Source organism: Meles meles, chromosome 21, assembly GCF_922984935.1.
Source record: "Meles meles chromosome 21, mMelMel3.1 paternal haplotype, whole genome shotgun sequence".
NCBI lineage: Eukaryota > Metazoa > Chordata > Mammalia > Carnivora > Mustelidae > Meles > Meles meles.
This window is the reverse complement of record NC_060086.1, coordinates 29,669,696-29,696,890: the sequence shown is the minus strand read 5'-3', so window position 1 is coordinate 29,696,890 and position 27,195 is coordinate 29,669,696. Positions and strand designations below refer to the sequence as shown.

The 27,195-nt window shown below is 44.0% G+C and overlaps 1 protein-coding gene across 6 annotated transcripts in view; it reads left to right on the top strand.

The window, feature by feature from the left end:
- The window catches only part of TMC5 (transmembrane channel like 5), a 71,562-nt gene that overhangs the window by 25,759 nt on the left and 18,608 nt on the right, over positions 1–27,195 (top strand). For all 6 annotated transcript variants that reach the window (XM_045993715.1, XM_045993714.1, XM_045993710.1 and 3 more), the window contains exons 4-11: positions 4,779–4,868; positions 10,414–10,513; positions 12,887–12,974; positions 13,409–13,657; positions 18,155–18,306; positions 20,171–20,315; positions 22,237–22,392; positions 25,114–25,265. In XM_045993715.1, coding sequence (XP_045849671.1) covers positions 4,779–4,868; positions 10,414–10,513; positions 12,887–12,974; positions 13,409–13,657; positions 18,155–18,306; positions 20,171–20,315; positions 22,237–22,392; positions 25,114–25,265 — 1,132 coding nt within the window. The remainder of the gene's footprint in view (positions 1–4,778; positions 4,869–10,413; positions 10,514–12,886; positions 12,975–13,408; positions 13,658–18,154; positions 18,307–20,170; positions 20,316–22,236; positions 22,393–25,113; positions 25,266–27,195) is intronic.

Here is a 27,195-nt window from a genome sequence, read left to right as displayed (position 1 = left end):
CCTCGTGAGATGACCAATGTTCAGATTTGGCCCGTTGGGATTCTGGGGGGATGTGTGCTCAGTATGGTCAAATCCTCAGATTTTTCTAAAACCTCCTGATTTTTACATGCTCAAAAATAAAGAAAGAAAATTAAAACACTGAACTGGGCAAACAAAAATCACTTGTGGACTGGATTCAGGCTGTGCTGTTCAGATAGTCAGCATGTGTGTATTCAGAAGCTGCTGGGGGGCAAAGGGAGTAAGAGGCAGCTCTATCCTTAGGTTACTTAAAGCATAAGGGTGGGAGACACTAGCATGTCAAGACTGAAAAAAGAAAAATAGCAAGCAGACTCTTCATATGTGAATAATCATGTTGTCCTCAGAATCTGCTCTGTGTAGAAGTTCAGCTCTGCGAGGCAGAAGACATGCTAAAGTTCTTATCCTCCAGCAGGGAAGAGGGACTTGCTTTTGAGTAAAGGGAGGCATTTCATTATACGAGAGTCAATAGTATAGAAATATAGAGCCAGTGGGGCCAGGGAAGAGGAGTGTTCAACCAAGAACAGAATGAGGGACCCAAGTGCTGGTTGGTGTAAATAGAGGATTTCTTATGCCTGAGAGGGTGGATGGGGAGGAGTTTGAAGCAGATGGAGAGGAGGGGATGGGATGCATTGTCATTCACTGGTGGAAAACACTGACTAGTACACATTTTCATAGAAAGTGTTCATTTGGGCTCCTCCAAAACTTTATGTCATGCATTCTCAATGGGGGGCAATATAAATCGCAAGGTTGTAAAATTTACTTTTTGTTTTTTTAAGATTTATTTATTTATTTGAGAGAGAGAGTGCACACTTGAGTGTGCTCAGGAGGGAGTCTGCGTGAGCACAGAGCTTGACACAAGGCTTGATCCTCGGACCCTGAGATCATGACTTAAGTCCAAACCAAGAGTTGGACACTCAACCAACTGAGCCACCATGTGCCCTGGTAAAATTTATTCTTGAAAGACCAGAAAAGTCTTCCTCTTGTTTTTTTTTTAAAGATTTTATTTATTTATTTGACAGAGAGATCACAAGTAGGCAGAGAGGCAGGCAGAGAGATAGAGGGAAGCAGGCTCTGCTGAGTGATGCGGGGCTCGATCCCAGGACCCTGAGATCATGACTTGAGCCAAAGGCAGAAACTTAACCCACTGAGCCACACAGGCTCCCCAGTCTTCCTCTTTTAATACGTAAAGCACCAATACACATATATAAGCAGACACACAGTATATCTGTAGTATTAAAATTTCATAGGTGAAGGTAATGGGGAAGAAATATCTAAAAAGACTCCTTAGGGGGCCAGTAATGAAAAAAAGATTGAGAAACACAGCCTTACCCAGTGCAAGTGGAACTAGTAATGCCAAGCAGATTCTGAGTGTTTCCTATCCCCTGGAGATTCAGCCAAGCACTTTACTTTTATTGTCTTGTTCAAATCTGAACAACCTTTCGTATAGCCGCTACTAATTTCCTTGTTTATAGATGGGAAAACTGAGGCTCAGAGGCACAGTGTCCAAGATCACCTCACTGTTGTAAATCGAAGGCACCAGTCTCTCTGATCCAAAGCCTGGCTCTTACTTATCCTGTATTATTGCTGGGTAGGATCAGGGCAAAAGGTTCCTGACCACTTATACTTTATTTATTTTTTTTAGAAGATTTTTAAATTTATTTATATGAGAGAGAGAGAGAGAGCAGAGTGTGCAGGAGAGAACATGAGTTGGGGGAGGGGAGAAAGAGAGGGAGAAGTAGACTCCCCACTGAGCAAGAAGTGGGGCTCGATCCCAGAGCCCTGGGATCACAACCTGAGCCAAAGGCAGATGCTTAACCAATGGAGCCACCCGGGTGCCCCTGACTACTTATGCTGAAAAAAAAAAAAAAAAAGTAGTTGAGTATGACTTCTTTTTCTGGACTCCTTTGTAGGACTGGGGTTATAGCCCTTGGCAATCACTTGTCCAGTACTATGCCATCATTATAGACAATGTTCTCCTTAAGAGCCCATCTTCATCCATGTATTCTTTAAAACTCTAGGTAATTTTCCTAGTGTCACAGTACCTGGCCACAGCAGGTGCTTAAGTAGTGCTAAATGAATTAATAGCAACAACATTGGTAAGGATGTATCAGTTAGCTATTGCCACAGCAATGCTGCATAACAAACAGATGCAAAAACTCAGTGTTGTACAATAAAGAAGGATTTATTTCTCACTCACACATGTGCAGGTTTGCCTGGGAGTTTGACGGAACTAGGCTGGATGTGGCTGTTCTTGACCCCAGGTCATGGGTCCAGTGTCTAGAGCCTAGTGTCCTTCTTGAACCACAAAGGAGTCACTTGGTGGCATTGTTGTTCCATGGTATAAGCCCAAAGTACTCAAAGTGGCAAGTAAAAACACACCATGTGTCTAAGGTTTTGACATGGACCTGGCATATTGTCACTTATGCCGTGTTCTATTGATAAAAGTCACATGACCAAGCCCGACTTCCGGTGAGGTGTCAGGGAATGGTGGTATGACATATGCTGAATAATAATTGATCTACCACAATAGTTAATATATATCCATAGGTTCCTATGTTCCAGGATTACTTTAAGCACCTTGCCTGTGTTAACTGATGAGATTCCCTCAGCAATGCTACGTGAAGTTCTCATCATTTTTCCTGCTTTAGAGACTACAGTATCATAGCTCAGAGAGATTAGGTAACATGCCAGAAGGCATCAGCCAGTAACAAAGTTGGGAACTGATCCCCAGCAAGAAGTTCAGAACTTCTTGCAATGTAATTTTGTGCATTGTTCACATCAAACTGTGTTCCATTTTCTCAGTTGCAGAGTTTAGCTTTTAATGTTTACTGTGGGTGGAATAAAAATATACTGAAATATGACACTGTTGTGTAGATGCTAAGAGTAGACTCTGTCCCTAAGAAAATCATGCCATCTTTCAAATTTATTCATGCATCACCATAACATGTTAGAAATAGAAGGAACTTCTGTGATCATCTAGGCAAGTTTTTTCTTTGCTTCATTTTTTTGTCTTAATTTTAAAAAAAAGATTTTATTTATTTATTTGACAGAGAGAGATCACAAGTAGGCAGAGAGGAAGGCGGGGGGGGGGGGGAAGCAGGCTCCCCACTGAGCAGAGAGCCTGAGGTGGGGCTCAATCCCAGGATCCTGAGGCCATGACCTGAGTTGAAGGCAGAGGCTTAACCCACTGAACCACCCAGACACCCCTGTTTTAATTTTTTTTTTAGAACAGTCTTAGGTTCACAGTAAAATTGAGGGAGAGGAACGTACAGAGATTTCCTACACAATTCCCTTCCTCACATAGCAGAGACTCTCCCATTATCAACATCTGCCACCAGAATGATACACGTTGTACAATTGATGGACCTACATGGACACATCATTTCATCTTGAATCCATAGTTTACGTCAGAGTTCACTCTTGGTGCTATAAATTCTATGAGTTCAAACAAATGTGTAATAATATGTATCACCCTTATGGTATCATACAGAATAGTTTCCGTGCCCTAAACGTTCTCTGCTCTGCCTATTTATCTCAATCCCCCTAGACAAGTATTTTCCAAACTCGAGTTGTAGCTCATTAACAAATTGCGAAGTTAATTCTGAAAAATGAGATAGAAAAGAATGGAATGGGGGTGCCTGGGTGGCTCAGTCGCTTAAGCGACTGACTCTTGATTTTAGCTCAGATCTTGGTCTCGGGGTTTTGAGTTCAAGTCCTGCATTGTGCTGCTGGGCATGGAGTGTACTTTAAAAAAAGGGAAAAAAATGGAATGGAATAGAATAGGACTATATCAGAGATCCTTTTATGTAGCCAAGCAAAGCATGTTAGTGAAACTCATTTTTCAGTTATATATGTGTAGGTATATTCTGGATTTTAGTGTAATAAATTTTAAATTTTTTATCAAGTTTTAAATTTTAATTCTAGTATAGTTAATACTCTGGAATTATAGGGTTACATTAGTTTCAGGTGTACCATACAGTGATTCAGCAATTCCATACATTACTCAATGTTCATTGTGATAAATATACTCTTAATTCCCATCACCTGTGTCACCCATCCCCCCCACCTACCTCCCCTCTGGTAACCATCAGTGTGTTCTCTATTGTTAAGGGTCTGTTTCTTAGTTTGTCTCTCTCTCTCTCTCTCTCTTATTTTCCTTTGCTCATTTGTTTTGTTGCTTAAATTCCATATATGAATGAGATCATATGGTATTTATCTTTCTCTAATTGATTTATTTTGCTTAGCTTTATATCCTCTAGCTCCATCCATGTCATTGCAAATGGCAAGATTTCATTCTTTTTATGGCTGAGTAGCATTCCCTTGTAACAATTTTTTTTTTTTAGATTTTATTTATTTATTTGACAGAGAGAAATCACAACAAGGCAGAGAGGCAGGCAGAGAGAGAGAGAGAGAGGGAAGCAGGCTCCCTGCTGAGCAGAGAGCCCGATGCGGGACTCGATCCCAGGACCCTGAGATCATGACCTGAGCCGAAGGCAGCGGCTTAACCCACTGAGCCACCCAGGCGCCCCGTAACAATTATTTTTAACCATGGCTTATACTAAAATGAAAACCATTGATTGAAGCTTTTTGTACTTAATTGCATTGTTTCCATATTTATGTCCTGTTTTCTACCCAGGCACTCAGTCATCAGTCTCTTAGGACCTTGAGGTCAAGGTTGAGGTCTTACTGACCATTATGTGTACAGTAATGTCTAGTACAGTGGGATTAACTGGTGATGTGTCCTGCCTCTTCATTTCCAGTGAACCCTGCTTATGTGAGTGAAAGTAGCCCCCACCCAGTTTATGGAGACCCACCATTGTCTGGGAGCGACTGGCACAAGTCACCCGAAGGTAAGGCTTAAGTAGGTGGTATCAAAAAAAAAAATCAACTCTAGAGAAGAATGTGTTCAAGACAATACAGACACCACTATTTCCTTTTGGCCTCTGGTGTGGTTACTGAAACAATACTTAATTTACCATAACAGGGGTGTCTTTTAGATATACAGAATTTTTTCTCTCCTGGATATCAAGGTGTCATCATCAGATTCTTCTGGTTTCATGTGACAGAAACCCAACTCACATGGGCCCAAGGTGAAATGTACTGGCTTGTGTGGTGGGAAGGACAGGGGAAGCAAAGAGTTGAAGGTAGAATTACCTTGCAGGACATAGTACTGAGCTTGGGACATAGTAGGTGCTCAGAGATATTTGTTGAATTAATTTGTGAAAGAGTTAACAGGAACAAAGTCCTGTGAGTCTGCATTAATCAGAATTTTTCTGAATAATCATAGAATTATTATGATGCTGGGATCTAGGAACAGTAGGACCAGAGAAAGACAGAATGCTATGAAATCAGTTAGGAGGCTCTGTAAGGATCATTGTGTGTGGTGATGAAGGTCTGATCAGAGGTAGAGACAGAGAGATAAAAAGGAAGCAAAAGAGGAGAGAGGCCAGGGAATGCTGAAACTTGGAGGCAAATCTATGAACAACAAGGACTAACCAACTGATGGGATCCTCTATATAATAGTGTGAACGAGGGACCTCATGACCTAAAACCATGTCTCACCTTCTGACAGTGTAGCCAATATGACAGCCTTTTGCCTCATTCTTTTTTTTTTAAAGTTTTATTTATTTATTTAAGAGAGAGAGAGGAGGAGGGGCAGTGTGAGAGAGAGAGAGAGAGAATCTCAAGCAGACTCCACATTGAGCGCAGAGCCTGACATGGGCCTTGATCCCCCAACCCTGAGATCATGAGCTGAGCTGAAATCAAGAGTTGGAGGCTTAACTGACTGAACCACCCAGGTACCCCTAGCATCATGCTTTAAGAGCCTTCTCAAGGAGAGGTAGATCTTCTACAAGGGTTGGGTATTCCTACGTGGGAGGGAAAACCATGGAGGTATAAATGATCACATTCTCCCTTTGGTTCCCACTAGAGCAGAAAATAGTTTTAACTATTGAGGAAAGGAAAGGAAGTGGCTTTTTCCTTCATTGGACTGCTCTATCTAGCCAGCCTGAGGTTGGTAAAAGGAGAGTCCCAGAAGGCAGAGAGGATTAAAGAAATACAGGACCCAAAGATGAATCTGGTTTTCTTTACCATTTTGCTTTGCATTGGTTTGGATTCTCAAACCACACACAATTAGCTGGTGGACAGCCTCCTGGTAAAATGGATGGATTTACATGGATTATGCTATATACCTATGAAGCACCTGGCACATGGCAGGCACTCATAAATATTCATTTATTTATGAATGATAAATGATACATCAACATCTCGTTACAGGAAGGGGCCGGGGTGAAGTGATTAAGAGGCCCTGCTTTGGGTCCAGACAGACCTGGGTTTGACTCTCAGCTCTGCTACTTGCTGGTTTTGTGACTTTAGGCAAATAACCTTTTTGGGCCTCAGTTTTCTTCGCTGCAAAATGGGGTTTATTGTACATACTGCATAGGGTGATTATGAAAATTAAGTTATATACTCTAAAGTACTTGGCCTGTAGTAATGGCAGATATTGTTACTGTTAATTATCACTGGTGGGGAGAAGGAGGAGCGCCCTCGTCCAGTCCTGCCATTTAGTGAGAGTGTGATGAGAATCGAGGTCAAATAATTTTTGTGTACCTCAGTTTCCCCAACTATTAAATAAATGATGTGGCTGAGGCGATTTCCAAATCACGTCTGTTGGGTAGGAATTGTGTTCAGGTGCCTGGCACTGAAATAGGATGGCTTTTCAATAAAGGGATTTATTTTTCTCACGTAACAAGGAGTGTGATGGGAGGGGGGTTTCACAGTTTGAATGGCAGCTCTGCCCAAGATGCTTTCAGGACTGAGCTCCCTCTCAGCTTCTTTCTCCACCATCCTTTGCAGCTGATTGTATGTCCTCTTGTTTTCAAAATGGCAGCCTGTGGTGAGGAAGAAGGAAAAATGGTGAAGGGCAAAAAGTGGAACCAGGCAGACTGTCCTTCTGGAAGCATTCCTGGAAGCTCCGTATCTCTTTGACCAGAATGGTGGGGTTATAGGTCCATCTTTAGTCAGAAAGGAAGTTAGGAGAATTTTAGCTGAGGCCAGTGCCTACACAGGAAAGGAATCCTCTGGGTGTATAAGAAAAATGAAGAGTGAATATGGGGGTAGAGACAAGTGGCAGGGTGGGCTACCCAAGGCAGTCAGGAGATAATAATTATATTACTATAAACCCACCTGGGTTTATATACGCGTGTAAAATTATAAATATAAGTTTTAGGCCAGAAGCACCAAATTAAAAGGAAAATCTTACCCTTTGATTATGAGTCATTTAGAAGAATCTCTGTCTTCTGTTTTTAGAACCCTATTGTCTTTCATGAAGGGTTCTGTTTCCAATTTCTTACCTAGCTACCAAGACAGAGGTCCCCACAGGAAAACACATCTCTTCATGAGGAGACTCCTCTGGTGTTGATGCGGGGAGTTCTGTTGTGATTTGTATAGGGCTGATTTTGGCAATCTCATTCTGGTCTTTTAAAAAATGTGAATGGGGCCTCCCTCTGTGATTGTCACCAGTTTTCCTGGCAGCTCCCAACAATGCCAGTGTGACTGCTCTATGAGGTCTTTGGAAGGCCACTCTGGTGGAGAACAAGGCTGGGAGGAGACAAGAGATGGTGTCTGATGACCAAGTGAACGAAATCGTCGTCGAGGTTGACAGTGTTCCATCTGGGGTTGTTCCAGAAAAGACGCTGGTGAACTCAAGCTTTGGCATGGTCTCATCCATTTCTGACACTGATGTAGCAGACTCGCAGAGTTTCAGCAGCCCACGTGATAAAAAGAGCAAGCAGTTGTTGCAGTTTTCAACATCTTTGAATGAGTCGTTTTCTCAGACACTTCACAGCCCAGGAAGTGTGGGCATAGACACGCCTTGTACTTCACATGAAAACATCCAAGGTAGTGATACCCTGGGAGAAAGGAGTTAGGAAGAGAGCAAGGAAGGCTTCCAAGTTGTCTACAGGGTTATTTAGTTTTAAGACATCAAGTAGGTTGAAGTTTGGTAGATGATCTAAGGATGTGACAGACTCAGGAAGGGGTCACTTTGGGAGCATCTAACTCCTAGAAAGGAGTTTACCTGGATCAAGCTTACTCTCTGTGCCCAGCACTTAGCAAGACACTTCCTCTTTGTTATCCTTTGAATTCAGTTTGACTTATTCCCCACACTTTGAGAGGTAGGCACATTTGTGACTTCCATGTGCTTGATGAGTAAGTTAAAGGACCTGGCAGAACCAGGGCTCAAATGCAGGTCTGCCTGGTTCCCAAGCCTGACGCTTCAACCACTGTCTTGATTTGGTCCAGTTCCAACCCCCCACTCTGGATGGCAACATAGGATGGCCTTTATTGCCAAGTCCGCCATGAAACCAGGCCTTTCTGTTCCTGCGGCCAAACACTGGCTTCTTGGCTGCTGTTTCTGTTCCAGCCCATCATACTCCAGACATAAAGTCCAGCCTCTCTCAGTGATTTCTAGGGAGGAAAAAAAAATCCATCCACAGTAAGCATTTTGTGGGGTTAGCCCATTTATTGAAAATTGGGGTGTCTCCTCTCATTCTACTGACTCCCCACATCTCCCTGTTCTTCCTCCTCCTCCTTGTCCTTTCTTCCTCTCTGTTTAGCTGCCCTTCCCTCTCAGGAGAGACACAAATTTCTTGTGTTCAGCAGAGTGAGTTGGTGGCCCTCTTTTGGGTATTTCCTTTTCACCTCAACTAGGTCAAATGGAGAGGTCAGCTCAATAACTCAACCAGGGAGCCAGGCTGCTCCCTCTGTTGTTGCCCCCATCAGCCCTCCAACCGACTTCCTCATCATTACAAGATGGTGGCTGACATTCCAGGCTTCACATGTGGCCACAACAACATCAGAGCAAGAAGGATCTGTCTTTTTCTTGGAGTTTTTGTGTGGCTTTTTCAGTTTTTCTTCTTTGAGAAAGAAGAAACCTTTTCCAAGAAACTCAGCCCATCACCCATCACAGAACATTGGCCAACATCTTGTCACCTGCTCATGCTGAAATCAGTCACCTGCAAGGTTCAGCTTGGACTCATGGGGCTCACCCCCTGTGTCTGAAGATGGGTCCTACCCTGCAGAAGCTCAGGGCCTTGAGAAGGAGGGGATAGATTCCTAAACAAAATCAGGATTCTATTAAAAAGGAGAAGTTACTGGGGTAGGTGACCCACAGTATCTGCCATGCTGAGTGAAGATGTGTAGATGAGTTATTGGGAGAAGATGGGGAAGTCATTCCAGGGGCTGGGAGAGCATATGACAACAGTCAAGAAATATAAAGAAGGTGCCTGGTCCTGGAGTGTGGGGGTCAGGAGAAAGTAATTTAGACATTCAAGTAGGGGAGGAGAGTGAGCTTGACCAGACAGGCAGGGGCTTGTGCCTTCGATGAATGCTTCTTGTCAGAAAAAAGAAAAAACATCAAGTTGGAATTGGGTACAAACATTATCATTTGCTTTGGCTTTGAGTTAAAAAATCACTACCTTGGGGTGCCTGAGTGGCTTAGTCAGTTAAGCATCTGACTCTTGATCTCAGCTCAGGTCTTGATTTTGGGGTTGTGAGTTGAAGCCCTGCATTGGGCTCCATGCCCAGGTTAAAAAAAAAAAAAAGCCAAGCAAACCACGTTGTTTTGTTTTCACTTGTGGCTTGGGGATCACTGAGTCCATATAATTATTCTCTCCTTGTGCTCTTATAAAAACATGCTCAGGGGGGCGCCTGGGTGGCTCAGTGGGTTAAAGCCTCTGCCTTCGGCTCATGTCATGATCCCAGAGTCCTGGGATCGAGCCCCACATCGGGCTCTCTGCTCTGCAGGGAGCCTGCTTCCTCCTCTCTCTCTGCCTGCCTCTCTGCCTAGTTGTGATTTCTCTCTGTCAAATAAATAAAACAAAACAAAACAAAACAAAACAAAAAAACATGCTCAGGGGTACTTGGCTGGCTCATTTAGTTAAGCATCTGCCTTCAGCCTGGTCATGATCCTGGAGTCCCCTGATCAAGCCCTATGTCCTGCTCCTGGCTCAGTGGGGAGTCTGCTTCTCCCTCTGCCCTTCCCCCAACTTGTGTGCTTGCTCTCTTTCTTTCACATAAATAAAATCTATTTTTAAAAAAAGCTTGAAGGTCAGTGCCATATATTTTTTTAAGATTTTATTTATTTATTTATTTGACAGAGAGACACAGTGAGAAAGGAAACACAGCAGGGGAGCAGCAGAGGGAGAGGGAGAAGCAGGCTTCCCACCGAGCCGGGAGTCCAGTGTGGGGCTCAATCCCAGGACCCTGGGATCATGACCTGAGCCCAAGGCAGACGCTTAACGACTGAGCCACCCAGGTGCCCCAGAGCCATATTTTTACAATGTTGATATTCTGTGAAAAGAAACAAAATCAAATTCCATTTATTTTCCTCCACAGGACAAAAGTTAATCGCATCTCTGATACCAATGACATCTAGAGACAGAATTAAAGCCATCAGGAATCAGCCGAGAACCATGGAAGAGAAAAGGAACCTTAAGTATGGATCCAAAGCTTTTCTTCTTTCCCAGATTTCAAATGAATTTTAGTCTTCTACTTTTGTCCCATCTCAGAAAGATAAAAAACCAAGGGCTCATGGATAATGCATTCAGTTGGGTGTCTAGCTCCTGGTTTTGGCCCAGGTTGTGATCTCAGCATTGTGAAATTGAGCTCTGCATTAGGCTCAGCTAGGAGTCTGCTTGAGATTTTCTCCCTCTCCCTCTGCTCCTCCCACTCGGGCTCCCTCTTTCTCTTTCTCTTTCAAATAAATGAATAAATCTTAAAGAAAAAGAAAATAAGAAATATATGAATGCAAAAGGAGCTACAATCTTCCTACAGAAGAATTCCAAATTATATAGACGTGCCTCTTTCCTCTCACCTGGAGTGTGCGCTGTGCTTCATGATGTGCTTTCAAAGGGTGGGGCATGGGAAGTGAGGGAGAGTAACTTTCTAGGGATGTGGTCTGGCCAACACTCCCTTGACCAGGTGATCAGGTTAGCATCCCCAGAGATCTGTGGTTAGAAGAGCACATCCCCTCTGTGGTACTCCTAAAGATCATAACCCCAGTATCACCAGAGAAAAAGATCAGGTAAACCCCAGTGGAGGGACATCTGACAAAATACCTGACCAGCACTCCTCAAAATTGTCAAGTCCATCAAAAATAAGGGGAGTCAGAAAAATTGTCACAGACTAGAGGATTCTAAAGAGCCATAACAACTAAATGGAATGTGGGATGAGATCCTGGAATAGAATATGGCGTTGGTGGAAGAACGAGTGAAATGAGAATAGTACAGAGTTTACATACTTGTATATGTGCTAATGTTGGCCTTTTAGTTTTGACAACTGCCATGGAAATGTCAGATGTTGGGGTGCCTGGGTAGCTCAGTGGCCTGGGCATCCAACTCTTGATTTCAGCCTACGTCGTGGTCTCAGGGTTGTGAGATTGAGCCCCACATTGGGCTCTGCACTGAGCATGGAGCCTGCTTAAGGTTCTCTCTCTCCCTCTTCCTCTGCTGCTACTCCTCCCTCTCTTAAAAAAAAAGGAAATGTAAGATGTTAATTGGAGAAAATGGTGACTAGTGTATAGGAATTTTCTATACTGTTTTTGCAACATTTTTATAAATCTCAAATATTCTAAAATTAAAAGTTTACTGGAAAGAACAAAAGGAAAAAACAAAGTCCAGAGAGGCTTTCTAAGGGCAGGAATTTAAAAAAGAAAAAAGTGAAAGAATGAGGGCTGTTTTAGCCATCAGACTTCACATTTACTCTTCCTCATCCTTTTTCTTTTGCAATTTGTACTCTTGGCAATAACTAATGGAGTGGATGCAACAATTGCTAATAAATAATTCAATGATGCAATTGTTCTGGGGCTGCTAAGATAACTTACAAAGTCTGACAGGGGAAATGGATTTGTCAACAAGTAACTTACACATGAGAAAAAGGAAGTCAGGTCAAATCAAGGTAGAGGGGACTGCGGTGACAGGACTAGCTGGAGCAATGCAGGCTGCTTGGGTGAAGCGGAGGGGCATGAGAGCCGAGCCTTGGAAGACAGTGATGTGGGGGTGGGCGTTTGGGTGGACAAAGAAAACCAGAAAAGCACCAGAGCCAAGTACATGCAATGGATTCATGGAAAGTAAAGAAGTCAACTGTGGCTGATCTTTCTGAAAACATTCTTCCATTTCAAAATCTACATGGCTGTCCCGTCACCGGGTAAGGGCCTTATGAGGGGCCCAGAGACTTTACAGCAGGATTTTTCAACCCCAATATGACCAACACTGGAGACTGGATCATTCTTTGTTGTGGGGTTCTGTCCAGCTCATTGTAGGGGGTTGAACATATCCCTGGCTTCTCCCCACCAGGTGTTGGTTGCAAACCTTTCTCCCCCAGAGTTTGACAACCATAAATGTCTCCAGACTTTGCCAAATGTCCACTGGGGGTCCAAATCTCCCCAGGCTGAGGACCACTGATTCATAGGGCCCCTCCCCCTGCAATGGTTATCACTCAAACCCTTCTTCCTTCCCCATGCTCATTCCATTCTAGCCATCCCAGCCTCCTTGGGGTCCCAGGTTGGCTGTTCCCTGTGCACACAGCAATCCCTTATCCATGCCATTAACCCCACCCTGCCTAAAAGACTTTGCTTGAATATTGTGCTATTTCAAATTATAGCACAGTCCACATTCCAGGATTTCCAGTATTGTTTATTGTCTTTCTCTTCCAACTAGGAGAGATGTCTGTTCCAGGAGCCAGGGAAGTCATCCTCTTTTGTCTCACTACCTGGGTTGTGCCTACCACATCATAGGCACTCAGTAAATATTTTGGGAACAAAATCATCATAGCAAGGGTGTCTCTCCCTTTCTTCTGCTGTTCCCCACAGGAAAATCGTTGACAAGGAGAAAAGTAAGCAGTCCCGTCGTATGCTTGAGGTCAACTGCTGTGCCCAGTGTCTAAACTCCATTTCACGGGTAAGAAGCCTCTATTGCAGTCAATAAAACGAGCATCACAAGAGGTTAAAAACAGGGAAGTGGCAGAGTGGGGATGGAAAGGATCCAAGGGGAAGAGAAACCAAAGTTCAGGGCTCTTTCATTGAAAGCCACAGAAATTGGGTCGGTCTAGGTACAGAGAAACCAGGTGGGGATGCAGAGGTCTTAGAGGTTTCTGAGTTATTTGGACAGCTGAGCTACTGTGTCACCTTCGACAGCAAACCTGGGAGGTCATAACAGCACTCACTTTGAAGAGTGGTCCCGCGGATTCAATGAGATCATTTTTGTAAGCATGTGTAGTGCATGCCTGGCTTGTTATAACTCTGTAGACACAGTGGCCATCTTTGCTCTTGCGGAACCTGCTCAGGTGTTTGTTGAGGGAATGTCAAGCCTCATACTTGGTGTCCCTACCCCAGGCTTACCGGAGATCTAAGAACAGCCTGTCAGAGCTGCTCAGTTCCATCAGCCTGTGGCAGAAGACACTCAAGGTCATCGGAGGCAAGTTTGGAACCAGCGTCCTTTCCTATTTTAACTTTCTGAGGTGGCTTTTGAAGTTCAACATTTTCTCGTTCATTGTGACCTTCAGTTTTATCATAATCCCTCAGTTTACTGTGGCGGAGAAGAACACCCTCCAGTTCACCGGACTGGAGTTTTTCACGGGGGCGGTAAGTCCTTCATTTTGCCCACTCGGGGTTCACCTGCTGGTTCACCCTGGACATACCTTGCTGGTCACCCTTCCAGACGTCTCACTTTGCCTGGGAGTCAAATGGTAGGGAAAGGGGGGTTTAGTTATTTGTTTGTCTGTTTGTTTGTTTGGTTGGTTGGTTTTTTAAGATTTTATTTATTTATTTGACAGATAGAGATCACAAGTAGGCAGAGAGGCAGGTAGAGAGAGAGGGGGAAGCAGGCTCCCCACTGAGCAGAGAGCCCGATGGGGGGCTCGATCCCAGGACCCTGAGATCATGACCTGAGCTGAAATCAAGAATGAGACACTTATCCAACAGAGCTACCCAGGTACCCAGGAAAGATCTTTTTCCCCAAATTAACATATACACAACACAGTAGACTTTGTCTTTTTTTTTTTTTAAAGATTTTATTTATTTATTTGACAGAGAGAGAGAGAGAGAGACAGGGAGAGAGGGAACAAGCAGGGGCGTGGGAGAGAGAGAAGCAGGCTTCCTGCTGCGAAGGGAGTCCAATGCAGGGCTTGATCCCAGGATCCAAGGATCATGACTTGAGCCGAAGGCAAAACTTTTTTTTTTTTTTAAACTTTAAACTTTAAACTTTTAAACTTTAAACTTTTTTTTAAAACTTTAAACTTTAAAATCAAGCCCAATGTGGGGCTTGATTACACAAAGGTTGTCACATAATTGGATATTTCTCTACTTTGTACACAATTATTCTTACTCTCCACAGAAGCAGCCTTTCTGTGATTTAAAATGCCTAGTGATTTAAGCTGAAAGCAGTACATTGGTACATGGTTCTTGCACTCAATTATCAGGAATGTACAAATGTCTTTTTTCTTTTTATAAAGATTTTATTTGACAGACAGAGATCACAAGTTGGCAGAGAGAGAGGAGGAAGCAGGTACCCTGCTGAGCAGAGAGGCCGATGTGGGGCTCGATCCCAGGACCCTGGGACCATAACCTGAGCCGAAGGCAGAGGCTTAACCCACTGAGCCACCCAGGCACCCCTACACATGTCTTTTTATTCAAAAATACAAAATAAATTATCTGTAGGCATGGACAATGACAACAGTAAACCATTATATGTTGTCAACTGAAACAAGTAACTGATGGTTATAGTGATTTTCTTAAACATCAGCCAGCCTTTTCTTCAGTCATTTCCTTCAACTGACTTCTCTGAAGTTATGGTTGAGGAGCACAGCCTTGAGCTTCCTCTCACGGTTCATTAATAACGCTAAAGCACTATTCCAGGAATCACAACATAGAAGGCAGACACTTAATGACTGAGCCACCCATGCGTCCCAGCTTTCTGTCTGTAAGGCTAACCACATAATAGTTTGTGCTGTTCACGATTTCCTTTTCTGCGCACATATGCACACACACATACAGACACACACATACACACATCTGCATCCCTTTGTTTTTTAACAAAAGGTGAATTATTCATATGTACCACCTATGACTTGCTTTCTTTCACCCACTCTAAGGTGGACATCTCTTATTGGTGTTCATAGAGTTACCTTTTCTTTCTTATTTTTCTTTCTACAAAATACTGTGCTCCTTTTGAAAGATACCTACTGTAGAAGAGAGCAAACTAAGTGAAAGTCCATGTTAGCCTTTTCCCTTGTTTAATGCCTCAGCTCAGAGCATATCTTTGTCCACTGTTTTCTTTCTATACAGACATAGATATGTACATACAAACATATGCAGTTAGATACTTAGGTCAATACGTAGGTAGATAGGTAAACATAAAAAAAAAAAAAAAAGATGAGGTGCCTGGGTGGCTCAGTCGGTTAAGCAGCTGCCTTTGGCTCAGGTCACAATCTTAGGGTCCTGTGATTGAGCCCCGCGTCCAGCTTCTCCCTCTGTCCCATTCCCTGTTTGTGCTCTCTCTCCTTAATAAATAAAATCTTTTTTAAAAAAATCTTTTTTTTAAAAAGATTTTATTTATTTATTTGACAAAGATCACAAGTAGGCAGAGAGGGGGACGCAGGGGTGGGGAAGCAGTCTCCCTGCTGAGCAGAGAGCCCAACTCGGGGATCGATCCCAGTACCCCGAGACCACGACCCGAGCCAAAGGCAGAGGCTCCAACCCACTGAGCCACCCAGGTGCCCCAAAATCTTTAAAAAATTTTTTTTTAAAAACAGGATACTAAGATCTTACTTTGCAACATTTTTTGCTTCACTGTGTATCTTGAGCATCGATATAGGTCAATGGTATCCTTTTTAACAGCAGCCATAATTTATTTACCCAGCTCTCTACTGAGAGACGTATGGCCCCTGCCTTGTGAGTCTACCTTCTAGAAGACATTTTTCCCATTGGTATTCTGTAGACCAGGGATCGACGAACTACAGCTGGGGGCCAATGTGGCCTGCCACCTGTTTCTACATTTTTAAATGGTTGAAAAACAAATCAAAACAAAGATAACACATGGGGCGCCTGGGTGGCTCAGTGGATTAAGCCGCTGCCTTCGGCTCAGGTCATGAACTCAGGGTCACAAATAGGCAGAGAGGCAGGCAGAGAGAGAGGAAGGGAAGCAGTCTCCCTGCTGAGCAGAGAGCCCGATGCGGGGCTCGATCCCAGGGTCCTGGGATCGCGACCTGAGCCAAAGGCAGGGACTTTAAAACACTGAGCCACCCAGGCACCCCCCAAGGAAAAAATTTTAACAGAAAAAGAAATTTAAAAGATAAATGGAAGAAATTAAAAAGGTAAACTTGAAGTAAATGCTACTTCAAGAGTCAGAAAATTTTTTCTGTAAAGAGCAAGAGAGTAGAGGTGCCTGGGTGGCTCAGAGGGTTAAGCCTCTGCCTTCAGCTCCGGTCATGGTCTCAGGGTCCTGGTTTAAGCCCCACATCGGGCTCTCTGCTCTGCAGGGAGCCTGCTTCCTCCTCTCTCTCTGCCTGCCTCTCTGCCTACTTGTGACCTCTCTCTCTGTCAAATAAATAAATAAAATCTTTTAAAAAAAAAAAAGATAACACTTTGTGAAACATGAAAATTATACGTGAAATTCAAATTTGTGCCCATAAATAAAGTTCCTCTAGAACATGGCCACATCCCTTTCTTTATGTGTCAGCAATGCCTTCCTACTATGGTGGCCAAGTGGAGTTATTACTGTAGCTGCCAAGCCAAAGAGGTTTACTCTCTAGCTCTTTTTTTTTTTTTTTAAGATTTTATTTATTTATTTGACAGAGAGAAATCACAAGGAGGCAGAGAGGCAGCACAGAGAGAGAGGGAAGAGGCTCCCTGCTGAGCAGAGAGCCCGATGTGTGGCTTAAACCAGGACCCTGAGACCATGACCGGAGCTGAAGGCAGAGGCTTAACCCTCTGAGCCACCCAGGCACCTCTACTCTCTTGCTCTTTACAGAAAAAATTTTCTGACTCTTGAAGTAGCATTTACTTCAAGTTTACCTTTTTAATTTCTTCCATTTATCTTTTAAATTTCTTTTTCTGTTAAAATTTTTTCCTTGGGGGGTGCCTGGGTGGCTCAGTGTTTTAAAGTCCCTGCCTTTGGCTCAGGTCGCGATCCCAGGACCCTGGGATCGAGCCCCGCATCGGGCTCTCTGCTCAGCAGGGAGACTGCTTCCCTTCCTCTCTCTCTGCCTGCCTCTCTGCCTATTTGTGATCTCTGTCTGTCAAATAAATAAAATCTTTAAAAATAAAATAAAATAAATTGTTAATATTTTTTCATATTGTTTTATCTTACTAGGTTTTGGAAGCATTTTACAGTAAATTACAGACATCAAGACATTTTACTTAAAATTCTTCAACATGCATCTCTGAAAAATGAAGATACTTTATGCAGTCCTTACCCCTAGCAAAATTAAAAGTTATTATTATCTAAATTCCAAACCATATTCAGATTTTTTCCCAGCTATTCCCAAAACATTTTTCCTAGCCTAGTCTTTGATACTAGGATCTAGTTAAAGTCTATACTTTGCATTTGCTTGTGTTTTCTCTGAATTCTCAATTAATCTAGAATGATCTCTCCAGACACAGCCCCCTTTTTTCTTGACATTGACTTGTTGCAGAAACCAGGCCAGTTGTCATGTAGACTGTTTCCTATGGACTCTCTGCTTTGTTTCTCTGGTCCCTTATTTCCTGTAAATTGAAATTTAGACCTAATGGCTTGATTCCTTTCCTATTGAACATGTTTGAGCATAGTACTTAACAGATGACAGAGGCCCCTAATGCCTGGATTTCCTGGTTTTCGTCATGCTTTGCTCGATCACACTTTCAAGTGGTGACAGCTGGGTCCCTCCATTGTAAGGAGGGTTTGAGAGTCCTTTCCAGCTCAAAGAGCCTTGTGATGAAATGTCTGCATTCTCAGAAGCCTTGGGTGTCCTTTCCCTGCAAACAAAATGTCTAAACTGACTGACGCAAGTTTCTTGCAGATGGGAGAGATGCACTGTGCTGACTGACCATAGTCATCGTTTTTTTGGTTGACCCACCTGACCTAGGGTTTATTATCCCTTCCAGGGTTATTTTAGAAACACAGTGATGTACTATGGCTTTTACACCAATTCTACGATCCGGCACGGGAATGGTGGGGCATCCTACAACATGCAGCTGGCCTATCTCTTCACAATCGGAGCATGTTTGATCGTCTGTTTTTTCAGTTTGCTATTCAGGTATAAGAGCATCTGCATTTCTTGATTCTAAGCTTGGTTTAGATTTAGGTAAAATTCAGGAGACTCAAAGGTTACCCAGGAAACAGTTTCTCTGCAATTTCGACTTCCTGTTGCTGTCTGATCATTCTTGTTTTATTTATTTGTTTTAAAAGATTTTATTTATTTATTTGACAGAAAGAGCACAAATAGGCAGAGAGGCAGGCAGAGAGAGAGGGGGAAGCACGATGTAGGGCTCGATCCCTCAGGACCCTGAGATCATTACCTAAGCCAAAGGCAAAGGCTTAACTGACTGAGCCACCAAGGCACCCCTGATTGTTCCTGTTTTAAAACATAAGCTGTAAGTTTGGGTAAAGGAGAGAGGTTTTTGTGTGCTTTCAAAGAAATTGGTCAGTCTGAAAATCAGGATGCAGTGACCCAACTATTTATATGGCAAGAAGGGCATGGAGGGACAGTTGTCCCTTTGACAGCTGTCAGAGAGGAGGTACAGATGTTTAGCCTCTGTCTTCCATAAGCATCATGCACAGGCTGGGTGGCTTAAACACAGAATTGTGTTTCTCAAGTTCTGGTGGCTAGAAGTCTAAGATCAAGGTGTTGGTGTGTTGGTTTCTTCTGAGGCCTCCATCCTTGGCATATGGACAGCTGCCTTCTCACTGTGACTTCACACAGTCTTTCCTCAATGCATGTCTGAGTCTTAAACTCCTCTTCTTGTAAGGACACCAGTCATATTGGATGAAGGCCCACCGTGATGACCTCATTTTAAGAAAATTACCTCTGTAAAGACCCGATTTCCAAATACCGTTGTTTCTAGGGTACTGGGGGTTAGGACTTCAACATATGAACTTTTAGGGTATGCAGTTCAGCCCATAACAACCTCACTGCCAGCACTCTAACTCAAAAAATGAGATTTCATTTCGTTCTATTTTATTCAAACTAGGAAATGTTTCTTAAGCTGCTGTTAAGTCAGTGGTGGCAAATTTTGGAGAGGTAGTGTCATTTTACTATTTTTTACATGTCAGGCTCAGTGCTAAGTGCTTCCTGGGCTGATGTCACTGAGTCCTGCTGACGTCACTGTGATAATAGCATCTGCTTTTATGAAGAGCTTACTCTTCTAAACACTGCATTACCTCTCATGGTGGGCTGAACAGTGCCCATCCCCCACCTCCCAAACAGGTCAGGTCTAATCCCCAGAAGCTGTGAATATGTTACCTTACCTGGCAAAGGGGACTTTGCGGATGTAATTAAATTAAGGATATTAAGATGGGCCACTTAATCATAAGGGTCTTATAAGTGGGAGGCAGGAGGGTCAAAGTCGGAGAGGATGGAAGATACTGCTCTCTTGGCTTTGGAGTTGAGAAGAATCATAAGCCAAGGAATGCAGGTACCTCTAGAAGCCAGAAAAGTCAGAGGAACAGATTTTACCCCAAAGCATCCATAAGGAACACAGCTCTGCCGACACCTTGAGTTTAGAACCATCTTCTGACTTCCAGTAAGAGAATACATGTGTGTTGTTTTAAGCCACTAAGTTTGGGGCAGTTTGGTGCAGTGGCAAGCAGAAACTCATACAAAGCTCTGTGAATGGGTCCTATTATTATTCCCATTATATAGATGTGGAAACTGAGGCTCATAGAGTTGAAAGAATAAAGATCCCCCACATCGCCATCCAGGATAGTCAGCCAGGCTTGTCAGATCTTAAAGCCAGCGCTATGAACCATTATGTCTGTGATCTTATTGTCCCAGTAGAACCTGCCGCTAGCTCTTCCATGTTGCCTTTTGCTGTTAATGATCAGACTTTCCTTTGTTTAATTCCTGCATCCCCAGTGCCTGCTTCAATAACTCTGAGTATTTTCGTTTCTGCCTTCCCCAGCATGGCCAGGTATTTCCGGAACAACTTCATCAACCCCCACATTTACTCCAGAGGGATTGCTAAACTGATTTTCTGCTGGGACTTCACTGTCACTCATGAAAGAGCTGTCAAGCTGAAACAGAAGAATCTTAGCACTGAAATAAGGGTGAGGCAAGCTTGCTTTACACAGCACCTTCCCATGGCCAACTTCCTTCAGAATGTCTGTAACTTTTCTTAAAGTAATAATGATTTTATTTTTTGTGGTCCCTGAGCATGGCAAAAAAAAAAGAAAAAGAAAGAAAGAAAAGAAAAAGAAACAAACAGAACCAAAACACCTAAAAATGTTCATAATGCTGGGGTGCCTGGGTGGTTCAGTGGTTGAGCATCTGCCTTCAGCTCAGATCATGATCCCGGAGTCCTGGGGTCGAGCCCCGCATCGGGCTCCTTGCTCAGCAGGGAGCCTGCTTCTCCCTCTCCCACTCTCCATGCTTGCATTCTCTCTCTTGCTTTCTCTCTCTCTGTCAAATAAATAAATAAAATCCTTAAAAAAAATTCATAATGCGCAGTGCTGGTAATGGTTTAGGGAATGAACTTTTTACATGCTGTAGTAGCTCTGTAGTTGGTATGAGCTTCCTGGCGGGCAGCTGAGGGATTTATACCAAAATATTAAGTGTAAATGCTTCTTGACCTCACAGTTCCGAGTTTAACATTTTTTTTCCAGTGGTTTTCAACTCAGGACAGTTTTGCCCCTCAGGGGACATGTGACAATATCTGGAGACTTTTTTGATTGTCCAGTGAGGGGGAGGGTGCTACTGGTGTCTATGGGTGGAGGCCAGGATGTTGCTACACATCCTGCAATATACAGGAGAGTTGTCACAACATAGAATAACAGCTGAAAATTTCACTGATGCTGAGGTTGAGAAATTCTGGTCTGTAGAAAAACATTTATTAAAAAGAAAGGGGGGGGGAACCCATAAACAAACAAAAAACCCGGGACGCCTGGGTGGCTCAGTTGGTTGATCGGCTGCCTTTGGCTCAGGTCATGATCCCAGCGTCCTCTGCCTCTGCTGCCACTCTGCCTGTCTGTGCCCTCTCTCTCTCTCTCTCTTTGGCAAATAAATAAAATCTTAAAAAAAAAAAATAAATAAAACCCAAAAAACCCAAACACGGACTTTAAAAAAAAGATTGATTTATTTATTTATTTATTTATTTATTTATTTATTTGACAGAGATGGAGAGAGGGAACACAAGCGGGGTGGGGGAGAAGGGGTGTGGGGAGAGGGAGAAGCAGACTCCCCGCTGAGCAGGGAGCCTGATGCGAGGCTCGATCCCAGGACCCTGGGATCATGACCGGAGCCAAAGGCAGACGCTTAATGACTGATCCACCCAGGCACCACCCAAACACAGACTCTTTTTTTTTTTTTTTAAAGATTTTATTTATTTATTTGACAGAGAGATCACAAGTAGGCAGAGAGGCAGGCAGAGAGAGTGAGAGGGAAGCAGGCTCCCTGCCGAGTAGAGAGCCTGACGCGGGACTCAATCCCAGGACCCTGAGATCACGACCTGAGCCGAAGGCAGCGGCTCAAACCACTGAGCCACCCAGGCGCCCCCAAACACAGAGTCTTAAATACAGAGATACAGACTGGTGGTTTCCGGGACTGGGGGTGGGGGGCAGGCGGCAGCTTGGTGGTGGAAATGGGTGAAATAGGAAAAAAAATAGAGCAAGCAGAATTTATAAGCAAGGGCTTTGATAAGAGGTTTGAAAATGCTAACTTCCTTGGTATAAATACCCAACCTTATTTTTCAGAAAAGAGTTTCATGACTTGAAAGCGCTTTCCTCAAGAGCACAGTCCTAATCTGTTGGTCCCTTCTGTTCCTGAAAGGTGTTTGACAGCCTGATGGGGATTCTTGGTCCATTTGAGATTTTGCCGTGGGTCTCTCATAATCCATGTCCAACATGAACTTTCCCCTTTCTTCTGTGGATCTGGGGTGGGTTTGTGTCTCAGAGTGCCAAAGATTCACCCAGAGAGTCTTTGCTAACAGTGGAGAGGGTCCTGTGGGCCCGTTTGACTTCGTTGTGCTTGTAGGAAAACCTGTCAGAAATTCGTCAGGAGAATATCAAGTTAACGCTCAATCAGCAGCTGACCCGCTTCTCTGCTCACCTGGCGGCCTGGATTGTGTCTACTGGAGTGGCAGTTGCCTGCTGCGTCGCTGTTTACTACCTGGCTCAGAACAACTCAGAGGTAACCACAGGGGCAGAAGCCCCAAAGTCCAGAACACAGAACCAGGTGAAGGGATGGGATGCTAGAGGGGAGAGCTGGGGAGAGCTGCAGCTCACACCAGATTTTGTGGCCAGCAGCACTGACATCAGCTGGAATCTTGTGAAAAATTGCAGAATCTTGGGTCCCTCCTTGGCCCATGGGCTCAGAATCCATCTTTACCATGTCCCCAGGGATGTGTGTGTACACCACAGAGCTAGAAGCTCTGGGCTAGTGGAGAGATGGACACTTGGAGACCTGAGCCAAAGGCCAAGGCTTAACCAAGCCACCCAGGCATCCTGTATTTGGGGTTTCTAATAAAAATAATGCCTCCAGTCACTGCCCCTGGCACTGAGTAGATACTCAGGAAGTATTGTGATCTGATGGATTTTTGTGAATGAGTTAACCTTTCTAAGCCCTGTATTCCTCACTTGCAAAAACAGGAATGATGGTACGTGTTTTGTGGGTGTGTGGTCAGGACCAGAGAAGAGTTAGGTGAAGAGTCTACTTAGTGTCCAGTACTGTGGGTGATGAAAGATGTTTGCTTTTTTCTTTATTTCCTAATGATATGAACTTGGAGACTAATTAGCTGGGTGATCTGGGCAAAGTACTGTTTTTCTGTAGGTTTTGACTTTCAGATCCCCTGGAAAAGGGGCTCATTGTAGCCAGTTTGCTGACTCTTAGAATTGTGGTACAGGTGGGTCTGATTATGTCACTTTCTTTAATGGCTTCCTGTTGCCCTCAATATAAAATCTATCCTCCATGGCACGATTGACAGATCTTATATGATCTGACCCTGCCTACATCTCCAGTTTCAACACCCCACAACTACCCTTATCCTACATACTAGCACTTAATGCTGAACTGAATACAGTTCCCTGAACACACCATGCCTTTCCTTATCTCGAGATGGGACACATGCAGTTCATTCTCCATCCCATCTCCCCTAATTCCCTAATCTGGCAAACTCCTCCTCCTCTAGACCTCAGCACAGTCATTTCCTCACCACCACCAGGCTCACTAGACTGAGTTGGGTATTCCTATCCCTGTGCCCTTCTCATGTGTAGTATTGAAAACACCTGTTTATACATCTGTCTTCAAAAGATGGTAGCGGGGCTCTAGGCCCAATACCTCATACGTAGTAGATGCTCAGCCAAATGGATGAATAAGTAAAGGAGAAGCCAGCAAGAAAATGGATGTGGGATTATATAAATCTAAGGGTTTGCCATCAACCATACTAAGGTGTGCCCTGAAAGAGGGGAAATTAAGTCTCAGTGCTTAAGGCCTTAGCAATGCCCTACTTAGGATGTGACCAGGTGGCTGTAGGCATAAAGAAGACTATTGAGTTTCTTCTTCACCTAGAAGCTTTTCTCTACACCCACCTGAAGTGAAGGAGGGCAGGTAAGGGGTTGAGGAGGCAGAAGTGGAGTTGTTTGAACGTCTGCTCTATGCCAGGCAGGGGTCATATTCATTGGCAACTACAGTTTCCTGTGAATGAGTGAATGATGTCCTACCTGTGTTATTTAGGGGCAAGACCTTGCCCTATTTGGTCTCTTTAATTCTATTTATTTATTTATTTATTTGAGAGGCAGAAAAAGAGTGGTGGGGGAAGGGCAGAGGGAGAGAATCTTAAGCAGACTCCCCACTGAGCATGAAGCCCGATGCAGGGCTTGATCCCAGGACCCCGGGATCATGACCTGAACCAATATCAAGAGTCAGACACTTCACTGAGTGAGCCACCCAGGTGTTCCTGGTCTTATTAAGTCTTGAAATGACTCTACAGGTTACATGATAATCTCTTCATTATACAGACAGGGAAAGGGGGCTCAGAGAAGCTATGCATCTGGCCCAGGTCTTGAAGCTCATAAGCATGGGGAGGGGGCAACATTTGAATCTATCTTACCCTGGTTACAAAAATATCACCAAAAGGGGAGGTGGGGCTTTCAAAAACCATCCAGAGGTAAAGGGAGGCAGGGTCAGGTGTGGGGGTGGGGAAGGGGGTAGTGGGAGACAGAAGAAAAATCCACAGGAATCCCTTACTCCAAGGATACCTGGCCGAGGGATACCCGAGACCCCACTCTGAGCCAAATACCAGGGTGTTGCATCCACACGAAGGAAGGGGTGCCTCTCTTGACCTCATACAAAGGTATGGCATGGTCTGGCAGAGGCCACCTCTTTCTCCTAATTCAGCACCCAATGACCGTGAAGCCCAGTGAAAAAGAACAGGGCTACACAGGAGGGGGAGGAAAAATACTACAGTGATCGATACCCACGTGCTGTAGCTTCACCAGATCTAAGGTTTTGCTCCAATGGCCAGGGCACACCTTCTTGTCGCCCCAGACCTCTTGCCGAGTATAGTAAAGTCATAGAATGGCTGTTTGCATTCAGGCCTCTAAGACACATCGACCTGGTTCAAATCTTCCACTTGGTAGTGAGTGACCCTGGGCAAGCATTTTTGCCACTCTGACCTCAGTTCGCCCATCAGATAAGTCTATTCATACCCACCTGCTTGGCTGTCCTGAGGATTACATGCAGTCATGTGGGTGATGCTTGGCTCAGGGTAAGTGCTCAAGAACGGGTAGCTTGATAGCTAATCCCAGAGGAGCTACTCCTGGGGTTTCCCCATTGTGGACAGCCTGCTGTGGGAGACCGACAGGAGTTCAGTGCACACTTGGCATCTCAGTTCTTTCCCTCCATCCTCTGCAGTTCCTGAAGAACCACAGGAACCCCGGGGCAGTGCTGTTACTGCCTTTCCTTGTGTCCTGCATCAATCTGGCTGTGCCACGTCTCTACTCCCTGTTCAGGCTGGTGGAGCGGTACGAGATGCCACGGCATGAAGTCTATACCCTCCTGATCCGGTAGGTGTGCCCGCCTCGTCCAACACCAGCCTCCATTTCCATGGAGGGCAGTTAGGGTTAGGCTTAAGTACCAAAGTGCTGTTTCCCAGAACGAAGTCCAAGAATAAAGTGTTTTGTAGCCAGAAAATCCAAAAAGCGCTTAGAAAATACAGTGAAGTCCATCTGCCTTTTGCTCAAAGTAAGGGCTTATCTTTCCCCCAGTTGTGATCAGCTTGAGGATTAACATAGGTCTCAGTTATGGGTTGTACAGATGTGTATGTTGTAGACTGCAAAAAAGGTTCCTGGCTGAGGAGTTCTGTGGGGACTGAAATTTATCCAGTGTTCCCATTAGTCAAGCTGCGAGCTTTGGTAGCCATTGCCATGGCTGGGAGGAAGAGGGGTATTTTTGTAATTCAGACATCTACGTGGAGGTAGAGGGGGTGCTTTTGGCAAATCATTGGCTAGGAGGGTGTGCCTTTTTGTGCTAGAGGTGACCCCAGTGTTTCAGTAAACAAAGCATAAAATTACCCAGATTTTGTCCTTATTCCTTCTTCTGGCTAGTTCCCTGACCAGTTCCTGGTTATGGTGGTGTTTATAATAACAGGCCTTTACAAGGCAAATTGAGTTTCTTTACTGATCAATTCAAGAGCCCTTGCCTTCCATGGCCTCTGAGATCTGACTCTCAATCAGATCTCCAACCTCGTTTGGAGAATTTGGTGGGAGGGTGGTAGACCTGTATGCTCAGTGGGCCATTTTTTGTTTGTTTGTTTGTTTTGTTTTTTAAAGATTTTATTTATTTATTTGACGACAGAGACCACAAGTAGGCAGAAAGCCAGGCAGAGAAAGATGGGGAGGCAGGCTCCCCGCTGAGCAGAGAGCCTGATGCGGGGCTTGATTCCAGGACTCTTGGGATCATGACCTGATCTGAAGGCAGAGGCTTTAACCCACTGAGCCACCCAGGCGCCCCTCAGCGGGGCATTTTGAACCAATAGTTTTGCTATTTGTGTTTTTCCTGATCCCTAAAGAGGTTAATTATCTTTTACTAGACATCAGCCATTTGTACTGCTTCACAAAATATTCAAAATATTCAAAATCTTCTCTACATGAAGAGAGAATGGGAAAGCTCAGAAATAGACAATCTTTTCAATCTAAGATGAGCTTTTCTCAGCTTAGATGAATGTGTTTTCAACTTTAATATGGAACTACCCTGCAATAAAGGTACACTAATGCATTAATCCAGATATATGGAGCATCTGCTGCAAGCGAGGTATGGGCAAGAGATCAGGGATCCTGCCTTGAAAAAGACAGATCCAGTTCCCTTCCTTCATGGAACTTATCGTCTAACACTATAGTTCTCAACCTTCAGCATACACTAGAATTACCTGAAGGGATTTCTTGGTCCCATCCCCAGAGTTTCTGATTCTGTAGCCCTGGGATGGGGCCTGAAAATTTGCCTTTCTAGCAAGTTTATGGATAAGGCTGATGCTACTGGGTTGGAGGACACACTTTGAGAACCCCTGGTCTAGTAGCACACAGTTCTTGGCACACCAATGCTGACACCCTATTAAAACCAGCAGGTGTTGATTTAAGGCAAAATGACTGGGTTTAAGAGCTCAGGCTGTTAGAACAGATAGTCCTCAGTTTCAACCCCTTGCAAGCTGTGTGACCTTGGACAAATTGTTTCACCTCTAAGCTTCAGTTTCTTCATCAATAAGATAGATATAAAATACTATCTACATGATGATATGATTGTAAGGATTAAGAGTTATAAAGTTGTAAGCATTAAGTTGTAAAGATTAAGATGGTTCAGTAAAGTTCTTAACACAGTGTACTGTCTATGGTCAGCACCCAGTGAATAGTATGTACGTTTACTGTTACTACAATCAGTGAGAAGTGAAGTCAGTTTGGAGATGCACCAAAAGAGGGTAGGTCAGTTGATATAAATTAGGTT